Here is a 23,772-nt window from a genome sequence, read left to right on the forward strand (position 1 = left end):
ATTTTTTTCTAACCTGCCATTTACAAATTACAAAAATACGAAACTTCACAATCCAACCTCCGACTCAACGTCCGCCATTAACACAACAAGAAAGCAAACGCTGGAGAGATTATTAGTACTACTACTACTACAAACATTACAGCACGAAAACACGCGCACACACGCACACACACTCACGTCCACTACCGTTCTTGGCTAGTTCACGTTGTTATGGCAACACGATAAATACACAGTAAATTTGATTTTCTTCATTTCTACGCAAATATTACGCAAATATAAATCATATAGAATATCTGTATGAATATAATTACACGTAATAGTTAAATAAAGATGATCATCGTATAAGAGAACCGAAAAATAAACTAATAGGGAATTTGTATAAAGTTGTATTTTCTTTTTAAATAAATAGAAAAAAAGGGGTGCTGATAAGGCTACCGATACTTATACAGTTTAGTGACGACATTAAAAATTGGAAATATTGAAAAAAAAAATTATTGTACGTAACTGTTATAGACTGAAGTTCTCCGAAAAAAAAAATTCACTTCATTTGATCAATTATTTATCACGACGACGTCAACGTGGCCATTTTGGAAATGTACCTAGCAGAATACCTCCATTTTAGGCCAAATTTCGCAATCTAGCCTTTTTTTCTCGCCATATTGAGATGCGCACAACACATCTGCAATTTTGTTACGTTTTTTTTCTTTTTTTTTAATCTGCAATTTTTTTGCGTTTTTTTATAAGATAAGAATACTATTGATTATGCAAAGAAATTGAAGAATGCAAAGAATTGAAGAATTTTTATATGAGATTATTTTCGAAACATGCTCAGTTGGACACGCATGGATAACTTCGAAACTTCGTTTATTTACTTCTGTTACAAATTAGAAAAAAAAACACCCCAAAAATGGCATCTGTCTTCGCAAAAAAAAAAAAAAAATCTCATTCTGGTGGGGGGAAAAAGGGCTAGATTGGCCTAAAATGGAGGTATTCTGCTATGAACGGCAGTTACCTGCCCTTGGGGAATTCCTGGGCCTGCAATAACATTTCCAAAATGGCCACGTTGACGTAGCTGTGATAAATCATTGTTTTTCGCTGTAAAAAAAAACTACTTGATCAAATGAAGTGAAATTTTTTTCCGGAGAACTTCAGTCTATAACAGTTACGTACAATAAAATTTTTTTTTCAATATTTCCATTTTTTAATGTCGTCACTAAACTGTATAAGTACCCAGAATACCTCCATTTTAGGCCAAATTTCGCAATCTAGCCTTTTTTTCTCGCCATATTGAGATGCGCACAACACATCTGCAATTTCTTTACGTTTTTTTTCTTTTTTTTTTTAATCTGCAATTTTTTTGCGTTTTTTTTTAAAAATAAGAATACTATTGAATATGCAAAGAAATTGAAGAATGCAAAGAATTGAAGAATTTTTATACGAGATTATTTTCGAAACATGCTCAGTTGGACACGCATGGATAACTTCGAAACTTCGTTTATTTACTTCTGTTACAAATTAGAAAAAAAAACACCCCAAAAATGGCATCTGTCTTCGCAAAAAAAAAAAAAAATCTCATTCTGGTGGGGGGAAAAAGGGCTAGATTGGCCTAAAATGGAGGTATTCTGCTATGTACGGCAGTTACCTGCCCTTTGGGAATTCCTGGGCCTGCAATAACATTTCCAAAATGGCCACGTTGACGTAGCCGTGATAAATCATTGTTTTTCGCTGTAAAAAAAAAAACTACTTGATCAAATGAAGTGAATTTTTTTTCCGGAGAACTTCAGTCTATAACAGTTACGTACAATAAATTTTTTTTTCAATATTTCCATTTTCTAATGTCGTCACTAAACTGTATAAGTACCAGACTATCAATACACACAAAAAAATATAGATTTATTTTTGGGTAAAGTTCCCCCGGGTTTTCCTTTCACTTCAGTAAATAATGGTCTTTTGTTATATATATGGCGTACTATTATCCTTATATATATGATGTATATGTTTATATATATGTATAAGTGATAGTACCTGTGTGTGTCTGTGCGTCTGTGTGCATTTCCCTGCGCTAAAACTGTCAATTTTAAGCCTACAGATTCGAAATTTGATATACAGGGTACTGAGATTTGGGAAAATCGATGTGATAGGTTTTCGACAGAAATTTGGCGATTAAGTGGTCAATATTCAACAATTAGACCTTTGAGAACTCTACCAAACTCCTCCTACAATTTAAGGTCTGAACACGTGATATTTTAGATATAGATTCCTTGGACATGGATCTAACTTATAAACTTTACTTGATCCCTAAACAATAAATGTTAAGAGGTCATAATAGGGGTCAAAGTTTTAAAAAATTGACCGTTTTTTTTCCTCAGCATACACTTCAAAACACCTGGGCAACGCCGGGCACCGATTGCTAGTGAATTATTAAAGTAAAATTTTGTTTTTTATAAATTATTAAAGTAAAGTTTTATTTTTTATGAATTACTCAAAAAAAATTTATTTTTTATAAATTACTAAAGTTAAGTTTTATTTTTTATGAATTACTAAAGTTAAGTTATATTTTTTATGAATTACTAAATTTAAGTTTTATTTTTTATGAATTACTAAAGTTAAGTTTTATTTTTTATGAATTATTAAAGTAAAATTTTATTTCTTATAAATTACTAAAGTTAAGTTTTATTTTTTATAAATTACTCGAACAAATTTATTTTTTATAAATTACTAAAGTTAAGTTTTATTTTTTATGAATTACTAAAGTAAAATTTTATTTTTTATAAATTAGTAAAGTTAAGTTTTATTTTTTATAAATTACTAAATTGAAGGTTTATTTTTTATGAATTATTAAAGTAAATTTTTATTTTTTATAAGTTAGTAAAGTTAAGTTTTATTTTTTATGAATTACTAAAGTTAATTTTTATTTTTTATGAATTACTAAAGTTCAGTTTTATTTTTATAAATTACTAAATTTAAGTTTTATTTTTTATAAATTACTAAAGTAAAGTTTTATTTATATAAATTACTAAAGTTAAGTTTTATTTTTATGAATTATTAAAGCAAAGATTTATGTTTATAAATTATTTAAGTGAACTTTTATTTTTATGAATTATTAAAAAAAGATTTATTTTATGAATTACTAAAGTAAAGTTCTATTTTTATGAATTACTAAAATAAAGTTTTATATCTAATAAATTACTAAAGAAAAGTTTTATTTTTATAATTTACTAAAGTAAACTTTTATGAATTACTTAAGTAAAGTTGTAGTTTTTTGAATTACCAAAGTAAATTTTTTATTTTTATGAATTACTAAAGTAAAATTTTATTTTTGATGAAGTAATAAAGTAAAATTTTATTTTTATGAATTATTTAAGTAAAGTTGTAGTTTTTTGAATTACCATAGTAAATTTTTATTTTTATGAATTACTAAAGTAAAGTTTTATTTTTGATGAAGTAATAAAGTAAAATTTTATTTTTATGAATTATTTAAGTAAAATTTTAGTTTTTGAATTACCATAGTAAAGTTTTATTTTTATGAATTACTTAAGTAAAGTGTAACGTCAACGTTACAAGGACATCTTTTTCTGACGACAGGATTCTAAATCGGCTTCGAAATCTAGTGGGCGATGTCATTTTCTCCTGCTTACCACCTTTCTCACAGAAGTGATTGCATGTTTATCTCTGCTCTATCGTTATTTTCATGGAAACTTCAGTTTATGAAAATGCAAAGACCTAATTTCTTTCAAATATTAATCATCATTGCCAAGCAAATTCTAAACGAACAAAAACAAACTGTGTTTGGTACTGGGCACTACAGATCAAATAGCTCACTTTTTCTATCTTTTTCTTTTATGTTTCCGCCCCCCTCCTTTATATCCGACCTACTTTATCTCTTTTAGATTTCCCACCATCCCGGTTGGAACGAACACTTATCACTTCGTCCATCCCATCATTTTATCTTCTTCTCCCATTATTTCTGCAAAAATTTATTTCACTCAAAGAAAATGTTTTTGTTTGTATTATTTAGTTTGTTTTCTTGCTTACTGAGTAATTCCATATATTAATTATTTCATATATATATATATATATATATATATATGTATGTATGTATGTATGTATGTATGTATGTATGTATCAATGTATATATATATATATATGTATCAATATATATATATATTAGTGTTGGGACGATTAATCGGAATTGGAATTGGAAAAACTGGAGCCTATTTTCATATATTATTATTTTTATTATTATTCTAATTCCATATATTAATTATTTCATATATATATATATATATATATATATATATATATGTATATATATATTTATGTGTGTATGTATCAGTGTATATATATATATATATATATATATATATACACTGATACATATATATACACTGATACATGTATATACACTGATATATGTATATACACTATACACTGATACATATATATATATGTGTGTATGTATCAGTGTATATACATATATCAGTGTATATATATATATGTGTCAGTGTATATATATATATATCAGTGTATATATATATATATATATATATATATATATATATATATATATATATATATATATATATATATATATATATTAGTGTTGGGACGATTAATCGGAATCGATATCGGAATGGGAAAAATTGGAGCCTATTTTCCAAAACCAAAACCGATTCCTTTAATTATCTTTTTTATTTGATTTTGGTTTAAGAAACATTTTCCACTGCTTTTAGTAGTAATAATAAAATAATAAATATTTATTGATTTAAACTTTCAGTAAGACTATAATCTCTGGATCAATCACGCACAAATATGTTTTTACGTTTGAGAAAATATAAGCACATTTAAGATGTGTTTTTACAGCAATCGGGACAAAATAACAAATTTATAGTAAAATATTTAGAGATTTATAAAGAATCGGTAATTGTATCGGAATCGGGAATTTAGTATGGAATCGGTAATTGTTTCAAAATCGGGAAAAATATTGCAATCGTCCGTCTCTTTATATATATATATATATATATATATATATATATATATATATATATATATATATATATATATACACCCACACACACACACACACACACATTAGCTAAACGTTTAAATTTTATTTTGGAATTATAAGTTTAAAATATAATAAAAGGAAAGGAAGAGGAAGAGGGGGAGTAAGAAGAAGGGAGATAGAAGGAAAAACTATCAAATTAACATATGAAACTGTGGGTGTGAAGATTGAAATGTTCTAAGCGTTATTATAACTTAAACATATTAAACATGAGTTTCAATTAAATTGTGCATATAGAAAAAGTAAAAAGGGGAATGTGAATATATAATATTATGTCAAAATAATAATTACAATCCTTAAATAATTCAAAGCAAAATAAGAATTAAATTTCATTTAAACATCCATTTAATTAAAATAACATACTATTATATGATTGGTGTACTTTTAAACCTAATTATATATAAATGATAAATAAAAATTATACTAAACAAATTAACTAGTTTGGGAAATGGTTATTAATAAATGGGTCCTGGATATGACCTTAAACTATATCCGATGGTGAGGCCCATGCTTACATTAAAAAACTTTTCCTTCAAAATCATTGGATTCGGCATTAAATAACCTGAAAAGGGTTGATATGCCGTAAAACAAAAACAACCAGCCAACATTAATAAATGATTGAAGAATATTAGAGTAGAAACATGACGTGAGATGTGAATTTTTTAAGCATTACTTTAATAATAATAATAATAATAATAATAATAATAATAATAATAATAATAATAATAATAATTAAATTAAAAAATTAAAATAATAATAATAATAGTAATAATAATAATAATAATAATTATTATTATTATTATTATTATTATTATTATTATTATAAAATCTAGATAAAATAAATAAAAACATAAGTGTAGTAACTAAATAATTATAATTCGATATTAAGAGGAAATGAATTATAATTATGTTTATTAACAGGAAAGATCCTAACTTACCCTATATGTGCTTCCGGGTTGCTTTAGCTCACACTACTGCATTTATATTTACTCTCTATCGCCCCCTCAACAGTGGAGTTACTATCTTTCAAAGCATATCTGAGAAAATTGACCAAGTCCTTTCTACTTATCCTTCAGCTAACATTCACGTATGTGGAGACTTCAATGTTCACAACGTCGAATGGTTGACCCACTCAAACAAGACCGATGATGAGGGGAGGTTCTGTCATGATTTCTCCATTGCCTATGACCTCACTCAGATTGTTCAGGAACCTACCCGTGTGCCCGATAATGACGGCCAGTATGCGAGCCTACTAGACCTTTTTCTCACAACTTGCCCTGAACTATGTTCAGTTTCTGTTCTGTCGCCTCTTGGATCTTCCGACCACTCTGTTGTATCAATTAAGATAAAAATGAAATGTAATAAGTCCCCAGACGTACCTCTTCATCGTACAGTATATCGATACACTAAGGCTGACTGGGATAGCTTCCGTACATTTATATCTGATCTACCTCTGCATTCCATGTTTAAAAAGGATGTGTCCTCTATAGTATTAGACCTAACTGAATGGTTAATTGTAGGTATTGACCATTTCATACCCTCTAAAAAGTTTCAGAAAAAACCTAACAGCCAGCCATGGTTCTCTCCAGAATGTGCTGCTGCCATTGCGCACAGAACTCACTTTTTCCACTGCTTCTAACGTAATAGATGTATGGAAACTAAAGCCGTTTTCAGGACTGCCAGCAACCATTGTAAGAAAGTAATAAGGAACGCAAGAGTGTTGTATGCTCAATCTGTTAAGTCCAAAGTAGCTGAGCAGCGGCTTGGTTCCCACCAGTTCTGGCAAATAGCAAACAGAATCCTGAACAGAAGCGTGTGCTCCATCCCAACTATTATCAATGGACCTGAGGTAATCTCGTCAGCATCAGACAAAGCCAAACTCTTTGTCAAGAACTTTGCAGCTAATTCTACCCTTTGCGACCAAGACCGCCAACCCCCAATATTTCCTCCTGTATCAGTAAACACGCTATGTGATATACGTATATCTGTACGTGATGTTGCGAAGCTAATCAAAAACCTTGATTCGAGTAAAGCAACTGGCCCTGATGGTATTCCAATTATAGTACTCAAAAAACTTCAACCTGAATTAGCGCCCATACTTACAAAACTGTTTAAACGTTGTCTTAAGGAGAATAGTTTCCCATCTCCCTGGAAAATCTCATCAGTATGCCCTGTATTTAAGAATTCAGGTGATCGCTCATCCCCCTCTCAGTACAGGCCAATAAGTCTCCTGTGCGTCATGAGTAAGTTGCTAGAATCTATGTTAAATACAGAAGTAATCAACCATCTCAACAAAAATAACCTTCTTAGTGACACTCAATATGGTTTCCGTTCTGCTAGATCTACAGCAGATGTCCTTACAGTTATATCGCATAGGATTAGCAAATCTCTCGACGGTGGCAATCTTTCTAGGGCAATTGCTCTTGACATATCTAAAGCCTTTGATAGGGTATGGCATAAAGGTTTACTTCATAAGATCGCTAGCTATGGTATAGCTGGAAAAGTCTTCTCAATTATTAAATCATTTCTTTCTGATAGGTTCATAAGAGTAGTAGTTGAGGGGCAAAAATCAGAAGCTCACAGTATTAATGCCGGTGTCCCTCAGGGATCCATCCTGGGCCCAACTCTTTTCCTGATCTACATTAATGATCTTCCAAATCATATCCTTACATCATTTGTAGACATTTATGCTGACGACACTACCATTTATGGTAGCACATCTAAGACAGTAAACGACCAAGTTCTCTCCAATTCTCTCTCCTCTGATCTTGAGCACGTAGTACAATGGGGAAAGGAGTGGCTGGTTACTTTTAATGCATCTAAAACCAAGCTTCTCTCTTTACATCATCAACATTCTAATCCACATTTGTCATCAATTGAAATGAATGGCTCTCGTCTTCAGGAGGCCTCAAGTTTTGACAAGCTTCTGGGCTTGACCATTACTCCTGATCTTAAATGGAACACGTATATCAAATCTGTTGCCAAGGCCGCTGGAAAAATGGTGGGATCTTTCTATCGATCCAGTAGATATCTCACTGCTGATGCTATTCTCTACCTATATAAGAGCCAGGTACGTCCAAGGATGGAATACTGTTGCCACATCTGGGCAGGAGCTGCTAGAAAAGACTTGTCCTGCCTTGATAGAGTTCAAAATAGACTTCGTAGCCTCGTAGGAGATGTCCTTTTCTCCTCCTTGCAACCTCTATCTCACAGAAGAGATGTTGCGAGTTTGTCTCTGATGTATCGTTATTTTCATTGAAAGTGTTCAACTGAGCTTCAATCTTTGGTCCCCCCTCGCCAAACTTTCACAAGAAACACTCGTCTAGCTGTAAACACTATCAATAATTTCCCCCACTCTTTATCTGTGCCTAAACCTAAACGTAGATTCCATGAACAAAGCTTCTTTCTTAGAACTGCACGCCTGTGGAATTGTCTTCCGTTTTCCTGCTTTCCGGCTGACTACAATATGGTTGTGTTCAAGTCTAAAGTAAATAAGTTCTTGATGAGCCGTTCCATATAAGTTATTAAATTTACCAAATTTTCATTACTAATGATTACTATATTGACCAATTTCTACTGTACACTCTTTAACCCTTATCCTTGATTGGCCTCTGGGCCTTGATAATGTGGTGATGCCTTTGTAAAAAAAAAAAAAAAAAAAATAGAAATTATAGTTAACGATTAATCTGATAATTATAATTTAATTTAGATTATCGATAAATCAAACTCATAGATATATAATATTGTATATTGAAATGGTTTTAATACTAACATCTTATACACAACGTAAATGTTAATTTATTGCATAAATTGAATTCATTAATGAATAATATAAAATGAATAACATTAAAACTATCTAAATATTATTTATTAGGATAAAAATGATAAAATATAAATAAAAATCAGAGAAGATATATTTAAGGCTTCAATGAAAGACTGCGTTAAGTTTTAAATTAATGAGTTGAATTATTGATCGTTTCACCGTACATAAACAATTTTTTTTTATTATATTTTCACCCCAAACAAGGCACATTGCCACTTTGGTGTAGGGGGTTACTATCAGGGACATAAGCTACTGAGGTACTATGTAGGGAGTTGGGCAGTAAGATGTTGGTTCACGTTACACTTGAACTTCTGCATGTCAGTACAGTTGGGGAATCAGGGACCCGGAATGGAATTCCAAAGTCTAGCGGTTCTGGGGAAGAAACTACTCGAGTAGAAAGCTCTCTTACATCTAGAGATCTCCACTGTGTAGGGGTGGGATTTAGCTGCTTGTCGGGTTTGTTGAAAGTATTTACATCGTGGGGGAACAAGTGGTTGCAGTTCGTCAGAGCATTCACCATTAAGATACTTGTAGAACAAGCAGAGGATGCAACATTTCCTTGGTGGGACGGAGGCTGCAGCTTAGATGATAATTCAGGACTTATCAGGTTGAAAACTCTCTTTTGAACCTTGTCTAGGAACGAGAGACTAGTAGCAGATGCACCAGCCCAAATATGAGAACAATACTCTATACATGGGCGAATGGTGACCTTATAGAGATACAGGATACTTTCGGGCGTTAGTAGCTTTCTAGCACGGTAGAAAGAGCCTACCTTCTTCGCAGCGGTCCTGGCAATGCTCTCAATGTAATTGTTCCAACTCATGTTTCCTATGAACGTTAGGTCGAGGAATTTAAAAGAAGTACTCTCAGATAATGAATCTTTGGCCATTGCTATTGGTGGTAGAGAAGGTTTCTTGTAATTATTGAAGGAAACAACTTTCGTCTTGGCAGCATTGAATGTGATCATCCATTTTTGTCCCTATTCTACTACAGATTGGAGGTCATCCTCTAGTGTTTCTGCCATTTCTTTAGATATGTTTCATTTGTTATCTGTCGTGCCGGTTATAGAGCGTGGTGTTATCAGCATATATACCCATCTCAGAGACAATTTTGTCGGAGAGGTCATTTATGAATATTAGGAATAATAAAGGTCCAGGGATAGACTCCTGAGGCACTCCCACATTTATATCATATTGTTTAGATGTACGACCGTTGAGGACAACTTGGATTTTTCTCTTATCTAAGAAGGATTTAATTATGTTAAGTATTCATCCAGTGATACCGTATGATCTGATTTTCCTGAGAAGACCTTCATGCCATACCCTGTCAAAAGCCTTAGATATATCTAGAGCTACCGCTCTATCCTCCCCTATTTTGTCCAGTGAATGGTATATATGCTCAGATATTACAGTTAGGATATCTGCTGTGGAACGGGCATGCCTAAATCCATATTGTTGGTCAGTCAGAAGTTTAGCATCTGTAAGGTGATGCTTGAGCTTGGTTAATTATGGACGCAAATATTTTGGCGAAAAGTGGGAGGCGGCTAATCGGGCAATAATTTACTGGGTCAGTTTTTGCCAGAATTCTTAAAAACTGGTACCACAGAAGCAGTTTTCCAGCAGTCCGGAAAGCAAGATTCATTAAGCTATTTGTTGTAAAGTTTGGAGAGAACTGGAGCTACTTTCTCGGAGCATTTTTTTAATAGCACAGCCAGGATGAGATCAGATCCACATGCTTTTGAAGTGTCAAGGTTTTTTACGATAGCATGCACCTGAGATGAGATGATTTTCAGATCGTCTAGCGTGGCATCTGTCCGCAAAAGAAAGTCAGGGAGGGGGTAGTTATCAGGGTCCAGTGTGGAGTTGGAGGCAAAACGACTGGCAAGCATGTTAGCCTTCTCAGTTGCTGAGCAAACAACCTCATCATTGTTGGTTAGTGGGGGAATTGTTGATTGCCCATCATTTACTACACTGTTGTAGATTTTCCAGAAATCTCAGGTTCCTAATATTTGTGCTTCGATTCGTTTTTTGGTGGTTTCAGTAAATTCTCTCTTAGCTGTCGCTATTTCTTTCTTATAGTTACTTCTAGCTTCTATATACTTCTTTCGGTTAAATCTGTGGTATGCATGCTGCCTTTGCACAATGGCAGTTGCACAAGTAGAAGTAAACCATTGGGGAGAGTATGGTTTAACATATTACATAAGAAAATCGTATATTTCAACTAAATGAGATTATAGTTTTAGAATTAAGAACTATATCGAATTATAATTTATGGAATAATTAATTTATTATAACAGTAATAAAAGAACTAAATTAATAAATAATTGGTAATTGAAAATAGTTTTTTTACGTTTGATTTTTTTTTTTTGTTTAAAACGTTTCGTATAAATTGAGTGGGTATGTAAACAGGTGTAATATGGGTGAATATGTATAAATCAATTATAAATAATAAATTTAGTAATTACTAAATAGAACATTTTTAGTAATATATATCTAAGCTAATGTAATCTGTTAATACGAATATTTGGCCTTTAGTGACTTTATTTTTAAGTTTAAGATGGCAAAATGCAAGGAAACAATAAGGTAATTTGAAGCTTCTCTTCTAATTTTCGGATTTCTTAATCATGCCCAAACGCATTTTATTTCCTTTTGGTGGATTGGTAGTTGTTATTTTTTCTGATGAGTTATGGGCAAAATAAATTTATTGATTGATACAATAATTAGGTGAATGATGCTGTGCTACGAAACAGATACTGTCAAGAATTGTAAATGTCAACTGGATTAAAGGAATAAATTGTAAGGTGGTCAACATCATGAAATTTGGAATATAGATTTTTGCCATTTATTCATTATATGCCTTGTGATTACATTGAGCTTCTTAAATAAGGATTGATATGTATAACAAGTAAATGTAAACTAATAAAGAATATTTCCACAGATATATATATATATAATTCACATAAAATTAATATACAAAAGTATAGATTTATGCGTAAACTTTAAGTATTTACTTCAAAAGTGCTCACTACGTAGGTAGAGTTAGTTAGTAAGTTATAAAATGTATATGGCGATTAAGCTACACTGAATATTCCGCGTTTCATCCACTCTAGGACTCTTCAGGCTTAAGAGTTCTAGAGTGGATGAAACGCAGAATATTCAGTGTAGCTTAATCGCCATATACATTTATATTATATATATATATATATACATATATATATATATACATTTTATATTTTATATATATATACATATATATATATATATATATATATATATATATATATATATATATATATATACATATACAGGGTGGGCCAAAATAAGCGTCCTATCTTTAAATATAATCATATATATATAAGACCCTTATTTTGGCCCACCCTGTATATATACATTATATATATATATATATATATATATATATATATATATATATATATATATATATATATATATATATACATTTTATAACTTACTATATATATATATATATTTAAAGTGATGGTTGTGTAGTTCCAACGAGAGAAAAAATGTATATTTAAAAGAGTGTAGCCATCAACAATTGTGGGTTTTTTTAAAGGTTTTCATCATATTTTTATTTTAAAATATTTTTATAACGCGTTTCGAGCTTAGGGTGTGCTCTCTTCAGATATTTTCGTAAAAAGTTTTTCTTTAAAATGGGAGTTTGTAGATATGCCTCCGCTGATATTAAATATGTTTTTCATAGTGGTGCGATGCATGTGTTCAGTCTTTAGACATTCTGTCTCCAACTGTAAGTTTTTCACTGTGACCGGTCAAAGTTAGTTTCAAAGAGTGTTTTTTAGTCCATATGGTGAAGGTTTTTATGGCTTCTTTAGGGTTCTTTTTAAAGACTTTCTTTCCCCATGTATAGCATACACTCACGCACAATCACATACGCATACATATATATTCATGTACATGTACACATGCACACGCACACGTACGCAGGCACACACACATACACACACGTACATACATAGAAATATATGTAGGAGCATACATATACACACATATACATACCCACCTACACACCCACACACGTACTCGCATACATCCACCGCTAACAATTATTTTTATTTTTTTATTTTTTATTTTATATATATATATATATATATATATATATATACACTTTTTTTTTTTTTCCAACCAAAACACGCATGTATATATGCTCTTAATCATTCAGACATACGTACACGTACCCACACACACACAAGTAAGATGGAGAATAGGTAGAAGATATATATACACACACATACGCGCACATACACACATATATGTACACACATATATGTATGTGCACATACACTCACAAACATCCACATACTATGTAGGCACATACACATACACACACACATGCACACACACAGACATATGCAGGGGCTCACACATACGCGTATATTCATATTCACACGAACACATTTACCCACTCATACATGTGCATACATATGTATATATATATACATACACACACATACATACGGATGTGTATACACTCATCCACCCATATATATATATATATGGGCACATGCACTCACAATCACACACACACATACATATTCATACATCCCACCTTATGTATATATTGGTTGAAGTTTCCTTATCAATCCATGCACATATGTATACATGGATTCGGTCACCCAAACATAAGTGCACGTATACATACAAACAAGATGTAGCATAGATAACAGATGATATATAATTATACACACACGCATACACAATCATATGTGTACATCCACGCACACACACATATACACACGCACACACGCGCGCACATACACATACATACGTTTAATTTCTAGTTGTTTGTTTAGTTAAGAGAAATGGTACTGTGCTGGGTATGGGCGCGCGCACCCGCGAAAGTGTGCGTGTGCCTTATTGTGCTTTTTTGTTGTTTCTTGTGTGAGGGTGCACACCTACCCAAGCATGCATGCGTGTAAGTGTATTTTGTGTTTTGCCTATTTATGTGTATAATTATGGAGAGATGTTTAAGGCGGGGTTAAACTTTGTTATGAAATTTTTTTCTTGAGTTAGCAAGTAGAAGTAGTTGTCAGTTTGGAAGATGGGCATTATCTCGAATCTGCCTCCACTGCATGCGTGTATATGTTGTGATACATGTAGGTGTCTATTTTCCGCGATTTTGATGTTGGATCGGTGTAGGGCTACTCTATTACTAAGGTTTTTTGTAGCGCCTATGTAGGATTTATCGCATGCTGGACATTTTATTACATAGATCACGTTTTTTGAGGTGCAATCTAGTTTTTTTTTAATTTTGAATGTTTGTATGGGGTTCGTAAATGTGTATGTGTATGTTGCAGACTCCACATCGTTGTTTGTTGCATTTTGTGACTCCTTTTGTTGCGTCTTGATTGAGTTTGGATGAGGTAAGAATGCGTTTTAGGTTTTTGGGTTGGCGTTTGCTTTTTATTATTTTTGTTGTTTAAGGAAATTGTTTAGTTTGCTGTTTTGGTTAAGTAGGACGAGGTTTTTCGTTATCTCTGTGAAAAGTTCTGGGTTGTTTGTGTTGTGTGTGGAGACGTATGTTAGGATTTGTTCTTTGTTTCGTACTTTAGGGGTTCTCAAATCTTCTACTGGTATATTTGTCGCAAGTTGGATCCCTTTGTCTATAAGTTGTGATGGGTATTTTCTTTTTCTTAAATTTATTCGTAGTTCCTTGAGTCGGATTTTTCGAAGGTTATTGTCCGTGATTATGGTGCAGATTCTACGTGCTAGGGTGTAGGGAATTGATTTTATGCAGCTTTTAGGGTGGTGATTGGCTGATACCTGACTATTTACATATTCAGGAATTCACTTCAACAATAAATAAACAAACGCTCCAGAAATTAAGCAAATATATTCATCTTTGACTCATCAGTAAAATGAACTGTATCCCACTGCACGTCAGCCAAATCATGTTCTTTTAAATACTCTATGTGTGCCCCTTGGTTTTGCTTTCAAATGAGAAGATTCGGAGCTGGAATACCGGCATACAATCATGCATTGTTTTTTTTTTAATTTGTAAGCAACTGATTTCTTTGGGATCATATTGAATGTTTCTTCATTAAATTGCATGGTAATTGATTTTATAGTTTCAAAATGGTTTTTAATAGATATTCTAACAATTCTTCGACCGTCTCTTGGCGAGCTTTTTTGAAAGTCTGCCAGATTGTTTTCGGTTGTGTATCTAACGCTTTATCGACTTTATACTTGTTAAATACATGATTAACGATTCTTTTGAACATATAAACAGTATCAGACATTTTTTGATAATTAGCGATGATAAACTTATAATAATTAGAATAAATAAAATTAATTTTAATAATTAGATTCTTTTTATTCCAAAGAAAGATTTTTTTGCAGTTTAGAACTAGCCATATTGCTTAAAACTAAAATCCTAATGATTAATAAACTTTTTTGAAAAAAAAAATGCATCGAGTTTTTTTTTTAATATAAATTAAATGTTTTCGAAAACTATTAACATCGTTTCTTAACTTTTGTTCAATAGTATATTTTTCCTGTTTCATTCAATTTTTTTTTAATCAAGTAATTTTGTATAATACTATCTGTATCTAGCCAGCGTTGCCCAGTCGATACATATTCCGTGTGGAGGCAGTAGTCACATATAATTTAAGATACACAGAATATTCTTGTATGGAACTTGTTAGGAAAAGTGACCACATGTTGTATTTAGGGAAGCATAGAACACATCCATTTTGGTCATTCGAAATCAATCAAGAAGTAACTTCTATAGCTTAAAGGAGAAATGACTCTCATAGCTTAAATGAATAAACTTACTTCCGGTGTTCAATGCAACTGTTGTCAGCTATTAAAAATTGAAAATAAATTAAATTAAAAGTAAATTAAATAAATCAACTTCAAATAATATTCTATTGCAACAAGCAATTTATAACATCGAGCTAATTTTCAAAATATATTTTATTTAATGTAATATGCTTACTGGTTATTAATCGAATATATAGTTGCCTTGGTATAAATATTGTGAATAAGCATATAAGTCCGTTTTTAATTTGCAAAATGTATTTATCAAACCGTGCACCTTTTGTAGATATTTATTAAATTGTGAACAACGAAACAAACAAACGGATATGAATACAAGTTTATTGTAATACAAGATTCAAGCAAGCGAGCAAGGACGCTCGGATGGTCTATAGAGTTTTATAATTATATATTTCTACATTGCACCCTAGTCTTTATTCGGTAAAAATTCCATCTCTAATCATGCATTACTTTTTAAGTAATACACATATTTATGTGTTTGTTGTTACCGTTCCTAATATTATGGTCGCTACTTTATATATATATATATATATATATATATATATATATATATATATATATATACATTAGTTAATTTTTTCAGAAATCTTAATTGTGGTTCTGAATATAGCCGGCGTCTAAGCACTAATGTATTTCTAATTTCAGATTTGGGAAGATTGTCAGATTTGAGAAGGTTGTCGGATTTTTGTGATTCTGCCTGACGTTCTGAACACGGCAGGAATCTTGGAGAATAATTTATTCCTCTACCGGGAACAATTGTTCTGCCGGGAATATTATGTTGGGAATGAAAGGCGGGAGGGCTTGGAAGATGGTCAGCCTGGAATAGTTGAGCATTGGCTGTGAATTAAAAATACGAAATCTTTAATGAACCAAAAAAAAAAAAAAAGATCGAAAAGGAAAAAGACACATCTATTCATTGTGAAATGGCATCGGATATAATTGAAGCTGAAATGGCGATGCAGGAACGTCTTTTCAGGAGAAAATTTGATTGCATTAATCAACTTGGCATTCAAGTCTGTAAAACGTAAGTTAATACAATTTTAAGCAATTGTTTCGCCTCTACCTTCCCTTTCCCGCTCCCATTTTCTATACGGCTTAAGAAGAAACATGATTTGACTGCGCAAATCGAATGAAAGGTTGCGTGAGGAAATGGTGTGGGAGGAGGGGGCCGGTAAAATGAAGGAGTTTGCATATTTCGTCACGAAATTTGATCGATTTTATTCAGCTAGTTCTTTTTTCTTTGCACCATTTTAGCTAAGATTTGACTACAAAAATCATAAGGAAACTAGTGAAACCCAAATTTAATTAGAAATAATAATAATAATAATAATAATAATAATAATAATAATAATAATCCTCACCATAAAATATCGTGTCTGCATCTACACCACTATCCTAACTAGCCAAGAAGAGTCAAGGAGGATGGAATGATCAAGAAGGGAAAGTACTAACACTGGATGAGTTTAAAGAGGACTAGAACTTTGAGAGGCTTATTGGCACTCAAATTTCAGTGATGACCAATGGTAATTGCCAGCGAGAAGTCAATAGCAAGTGGTTGTTGCGATGATGCAAATTTATTTGCAAAGGTCATCAAAAGGTGGAGAGTACTGGAAATCTGGAGAGACTTGCTGTCACCCAGACTCCAGGAGCACGATCAGTTGGCATCAGTGAGCAATCTCTGATAATAACCTGTGTGAGAAGTGGTGAGTACAATTAATAATAATAATTCTAATAATAATAATAATTATAATAATAATAATAATAATAATAATAATAATAATTATAATAATAATAATAATAATAATAATAATAATAATAATAATAATTATAATAATAATAATAATAATAATAATAATAATAATGAAAAATCATTTTGTGAAATACTTTCTAAACACAAACATTTGATGTCACTCTTTCGCTTATTGTCAACTCATGTGTCTATCTCGTTTTCTTGCTCTCATTCTCTCTATATCTCTTTCTGCTTCCCTCTCCACCTCTTTTTACTAGTATAACATGCTCTTCCTGACCCAGTATTATATACCGACACGTATAAATTACGTTCTCTCTACCCATCCGCTTGTGTTTTATCTCTTTTCATTTTCGTGCTCTATGTCCTATTTAACATCTATAAACGACTCATCCTCACACAAATTACCCAAACCGCGAAGTCTCATCTAACTCATGACCAATCTGATTTTTGGCCTGGTAGATCATCGATGGACTAATGGAACATAGCTTAATGCATAGAGTACGGGTTCCAAGCTGGACTGTTAACTGGTATGCTTTTATAGACGTTATCACGGCCTATTTATTGAACTTTGTCTATTTGTTTGTTTTTGATTTATTCGTTAGAGGGTTAACCATGGAGTGCTTTTGCTAAAAGTTAGTAAAATCGTTCAAAATATCCCAATAGAATCTCCTCCAAAAGCTTGTCACTTTTACACAGAGATGGTGGGGGAAAAGAGAAAGTGGAGGGCACAGAATAACAGCCTCCCACAAGGTTCAGTTCTGACCCTCACACTGTTCAACATTTATGCAAATGACATGGCAATATCCCATAGCATCCGCAGATTAATCTATGCAAACATATGCCTCACAACCCAATCAAATGACCTCGAAGTTATCGAATATCGATTGATGCAAGTGCTTATCTAGTTGCCATAATATTATGACAAGTGGCATGTCAACCCAAACCCAGGTGTGTTCATTCAATTTTTAGAAAGGACGCTTAACATACCTAGGGAGCTGAACTTTTGGAAAACAAACACTCAAAACAAAATACACAATATATATATATATATATATATATATATATATATATATATATATATATATATAAGAACAAGTAGTTAATAAAACATGTTAAAAAAAACGCGTTGAAAAAGAGTTAAAAACATATTTAATTTTAAAAAGGAAGCACAAAATAAGTGGATAGTCCTTAATCCGCAGAATTTCGAAGAAATACTTTCCTTCTCATCTCTTATTATAAGCTCTATTTCCTATTTGGTTTTATCGAGCTTTTACATCTGGCTGAGATTACTTTATAAATATTAACTCTTTTATAAACATTAACTCTTTATTTATAATATACTTTAGTTTGGCCATCTTGGATTATTTTGGTAAACTTAACTGTAATTCTTATTTCATTATATATATATATATATATATATATATATATATATATATATATATATATATATATATGTGTGTGTGTGTGTGTGTGTGGAAATATACTTTATCTCCTTATAATATATACCAATTCTTATTTAAAAAACTCAATGTAATTACAGAGCAATATAATGAATGAATGACAAAAGTCTATATTCCAAAGTTCATGATGTTAGCCATCTTATAATCTATTCTTTTACATTCAGTTGCCATTTACAATTCTTGACAGGATCTGTTTCGTAGCAGGAAATCAATCACTTAATCATTATATCAATTAGTGAGTCTATTTTGCCCTTAACTCACCAGAAGAAATAGCAACAATTAATCCATCAAAAGGAAATAAACTGCGTTTTGACATGATTAAAGTCCGAAAATTGGGAGAAGCTGTAAATAAAATTTTTAGATTACGCCATTTTGAATATACGGCATGTGTATATGCTAGCAGGTCGTCCGGCATTGTGCAGTCATAAAATATGCTTAAATATTATAGTCTTATTAATGCAGATTTCGTATTTATTATTATATCATCTATCTATCTGTTTATAAAAGTGAGAATGTGTGTGTGAGGACATTTCTCAACCTATATACTCAATATATAGTAATGATTTTAAAAGTTAAAAAAAGAAAAAAAATGACTTGTGTGTCACCACCAAGAATCGTAACCAAAACGTTTAGCATACAATTTACTTTTTCTCTTTGACGTTAATGCCTGAGCTCTGAAGACATATATATACAGGGTTGAACGATAAAAGGATCCTTTGTCCTTCGAGATTTAACAGGGGCATTGAATTTCCGAGCCTGAGACGTCTTTGGTTGCGATAAGTCCTAGCATTAAGAAACGTAATGAGAAAGGAGGATGGTTTGAATATAATTTGATGCTTCCTTCCCGCCAATATTGAATGCTCATGGTCGCCACCCTATCACCTCTCCCCCTCTCTTCACACTACTCTGTGTCAGGCAAACACATGTCACGGAATTTATCTGGATACAATTGTAACGTTATCCAACACGCTGTAACCTCAGTTGCAAAGCAGATAAAAAGGGGAAAGAACTTCAACTCCCTTTTTTTGTTGTACAATTATATTTATTTCATCTTTCTCTTGTTATCGCTGTGGCGTCCCTCACGTGACTGTCTTTGCGAATGTGCTCTTGAACATCATCTGCGCCTTTAACGTGATCGTCATTTTGCTCACAGCTTGGTATTTGCATGTAGCTATCTGCACTACGTTACACAATAGTGACAGTGAATAAATGAATGTTGCTGTTTTCATGATTAAATCGAAGAAGGAAAAAATTTTAAAGTTTGGCAAGTCTATTATTGTCTCGATAGCAAGCTCCCCCCCCCCCAAAAAAAAAAGAAAATAGGAAGTGTACTCTGAGATATGTCTTTATAACAGCGACTATCAAACAATTAATGATATGGTACAGCACTTATTAATCAAAAGCCACCCCAACATCGTTTAAACAATTTGCATATGATTTTTTTTTAACAAAGGGACAAAATTAAATCTAGGTAAACCTCGAGAATACTGCTGAAACTAATTCCATGAACTATCAAGGTCATTTTGTTAGCTAGATATGCCGTGTTTCGAAGCAGAGATGGCCAAATGATGACGGAACCTGATGGTGAATATTCCTGGTTTGCCACCAGAGCTAACCAGATTGTAATGCTAATACTGCTGGATACCACACCTTTTTGCCATGTGTAGTTGTGCCAGGAGCTGGAGTTCCAGATAACAGAGCTCTGATGTACACAACCATGTTGTCACCGCCCCTACCATGGTGAGGAAGGATTAAACTCAGACATGAGAGGGAGGGGTTATTATAGATTAGTTTATTGAACTTGTTCACGGGGATACATGTCATAATTAATAATTAACCAGTAATACCTGGTTTGTTATTAGCTCTTGGTGGACTATACTGACTTCCTCCTAAGTTTACTGGGAATATCAAATTCACGAACGGTCCTGAGCCACATACATATGCCGGTCATGAAAAAATGGCATACAGCACCTACCATTCACAAATAGTCACTCATTTGGTACTGACCAGGCTCCATATAGCTTAACTTTGGTGAATCTAACAAGAACCGGATTTTAATTCCTTTCAAGAATGTATTCCATCTTTTATATTTTTTTTCGTAATTTCTCAACCATAGAGGAATGTAAATTATCCATTTGACGATATTCCAGGAGATCAAGTCATTATTTCAAGCTGTTAAAACAATTAAGTTTTTCTTTAAAAATCAAGCAAATATTTTTGCTTCAAAAGAGAAATGTTCACTTCTTTCGTAAATTAATAATAATAATAATAATAATAATAATAATAATAATAATAATAAGGATTATAATAATAATTGCAATAACGTAAATTCATTCGCAAAGGTTTTTGAAAGAGATGGAGAGTACTGGAAATCTGAGGAGACTTGCTGTCACCAAGACTCCAGGGAAAATCACAGGTTGGTTGATAGAGAGACATCTTCAATGATGACCTGTGTGAAAACTCCTAGTGAGTACAAATAATAATAATAATAATAATAATAATAATAATAATAATAATAACAATAATAATAATAATAACAACAACAACAACAACAACAACAACAATAATAATAATAATAATAATAATAATAATAATAATAATAATAATAATAATAATAATTTGGAGAAGAAGACTTGTTCTCACTCAGACTCCAGAGAACACCACAAGCTGTGCTCAAAGAGAATTCTTTGATGATGGTCTGTGTGAAAACTCTTAGTGATTGATAATAATAGATATGTATTATCCCTCAGGTCAGAGGAACAATACTGTTAATCTATTGTCATTAATTGCGGACAATTTCTCCTTTTATCCAAGCAATGATTGAAATTTTCAATGAAATAAGAAATAAAATAACATTTCCAAAAAAAAAAAAAAAAAAAAAATCATTACCTCTGTTATTTTTCGTTTAAATATGTATTTATTCAAACAGTTTCGTGTAAATAAAAACAGTGTTTTTCCTTTATATTTCACGATTACTTAAATATATTTTTAGTATTTAACGAGATGTACATATCTGGTGTTGTCCGGGAATCTTTTTACTTTCATTTTTGTTTAGCTTATTACCACATTCCCATTGTATTTCTCTTAATTTCTTGTAATAGAAAATTTTCGGAAAAGTGGTTCAATATGTTATATATTTTTTTCTTTTTAGAAAATCGATCAGACATCTTTAAATCGCATAAATACTTACGATTTTTTTTACACTTTCTTGTTATTTTTTTACTAAATTATATTTTGATAGGATTTAAAAATTAAATTTAATTATCACAGTAACTTTTGGTTATTAAATTGTTAATCAAACCAAATTATTATAAAACTATAAGATTTTTTGCTTCTTTGTAAAACTCAAAGTGCTGATCGTTGAGGAAAGACTGCATGAATTTTGTAGAGTATCTATTTGCTTTTATTATGACTGTATATCATTTGTTTTTGCTGAAGATGGGGCATCCTACCTGATTCTAGACATTTACCCACAATTTCAAAAACTCTAATTGAGAGATCATTTTTAGTATTCTAACCGTCCATTTAAGTACAATTTTGGATCTTTCTTGTACTTGGTTCACCGGGTATATTTGCTACATAGTTTTTGAAATTCTTTTTCATGAGTACGGTTGTAATTGTCTGTATTTTTGAGATGAGGTGTTTTCATTGATTGAGATTGTCGGACTGACTTCCTCATCTTGGTTGTTATGGTCACAACGTTTTGGCCGTTTTGCCCTCCGGCCTTCATCAGGTGTTTCGTATCGAACTGGGGAACCGTTTGTTAGGAGTCTCGAACCCAACCCTTTATTATTATTACGGGGGTACCGTGTACAGACTCCAGCTAGGCTTTGGGACATAGTTGCTGATTCTCCGTTTTGAATGTTACTTTTTCACTGCCTTCGTTCAGGATTGAACTCAGCACCTTTGGGTTACTGTAAACTTTGATACAACGTCTAGGACCACTCGTCCTAGTGACATATGGCCAAGTGGTCCTAGACGTTGTATCAAAGTTTACAGTTACCCAAAGGTGCTGAGTTCAATCCTGATATTTAAGTGTGATATTTAAGTGTGATTTTAATTGTGATATTTCAGTGCGACAGTTAAGTTTGATATTCAAGTGTGATATTAAGTGTGATATTTAAGTGTGATATTTAAGTGTGATTTTTAAAGGTAATATTTAAGTATGATATTTAAGTGTGATATTTAAGTGTGATATTCAAGTGTGATATTCAAGTGTGATATTCAAGTGTGATTAAGTGTGATATTAAGTGTGATATTCAAGTGTGATATTTAAGTGTGATATTTAAGTGTGATATTTAAGTGTGGTATTAAGTGTGATATTCAAGTGTGATGTTAAGTGTGGTATTTAAGTGTGATATTTAAGTGTGATATTCAAGTGTGATATTAAGTGTGATATTAAGTGTGATATTTAAGTGTGATATTCAAGTGTGATATTAAGTGTGATATTAAGTGTGATATTTAAGTGTGATATTTAAGTATGGTATTAAGTGTGATATTAAGTGTGATATTCAAGTGTGATATTAAGTGTGATATAAAGTGTGATATTTAAGTGTGATATTTAAGTGTGATTTTTAATTGTGATTTTTAAGTGTGATATTTAAGTGTGGTATGAAGTATGATATTTAAGTGTGGTATTAAGTGTGGTATTAAGTGTGGTATTAAGTGTGATATTAAGTGTGATATTTAAGTGTGGTATTAAGTGTGATATTCAAGTGTGATATTAAGTGTGATATTAAGTGTGATATTTAAGTGTTATATTTAAGTGTAATATTCAAGTGTGATATCTAGTGTGATATTAAGTGTGACATTTAAGTGTGATATTTTAGTGTGATATTTAAAGGCGATATGTAAGTATA

The 23,772-nt window shown here is 31.7% G+C and overlaps 1 protein-coding gene across 3 annotated transcripts in view; it reads left to right on the forward strand.

Annotated features, from left to right (window-relative positions):
* The window catches only part of LOC145242517 (protocadherin-19-like), a 338,653-nt gene that overhangs the window by 294,903 nt on the left and 19,978 nt on the right, over positions 1 to 23,772 (forward strand). Inside the window, exon 4 of one of the 3 annotated variants that reach the window (XM_080105582.1) lies at positions 16,349 to 16,561. The exons of the other annotated variants lie outside the window; for them this stretch is intronic. Within the exon in view, the coding sequence (XP_079961708.1) occupies positions 16,349 to 16,372 (24 nt within the window). The 3' untranslated portion in view covers positions 16,373 to 16,561. Of the gene's footprint in view, positions 1 to 16,348; positions 16,562 to 23,772 lie in introns of those variants that run through there. 3 annotated transcript variants of the gene reach the window in all.

This window comes from Euprymna scolopes, chromosome 21 (assembly GCF_053919585.1).
Source record: "Euprymna scolopes isolate OS-2025 chromosome 21, ASM5391958v1, whole genome shotgun sequence".
Classification (NCBI taxonomy): Eukaryota; Metazoa; Mollusca; class Cephalopoda; order Sepiida; family Sepiolidae; genus Euprymna; species Euprymna scolopes.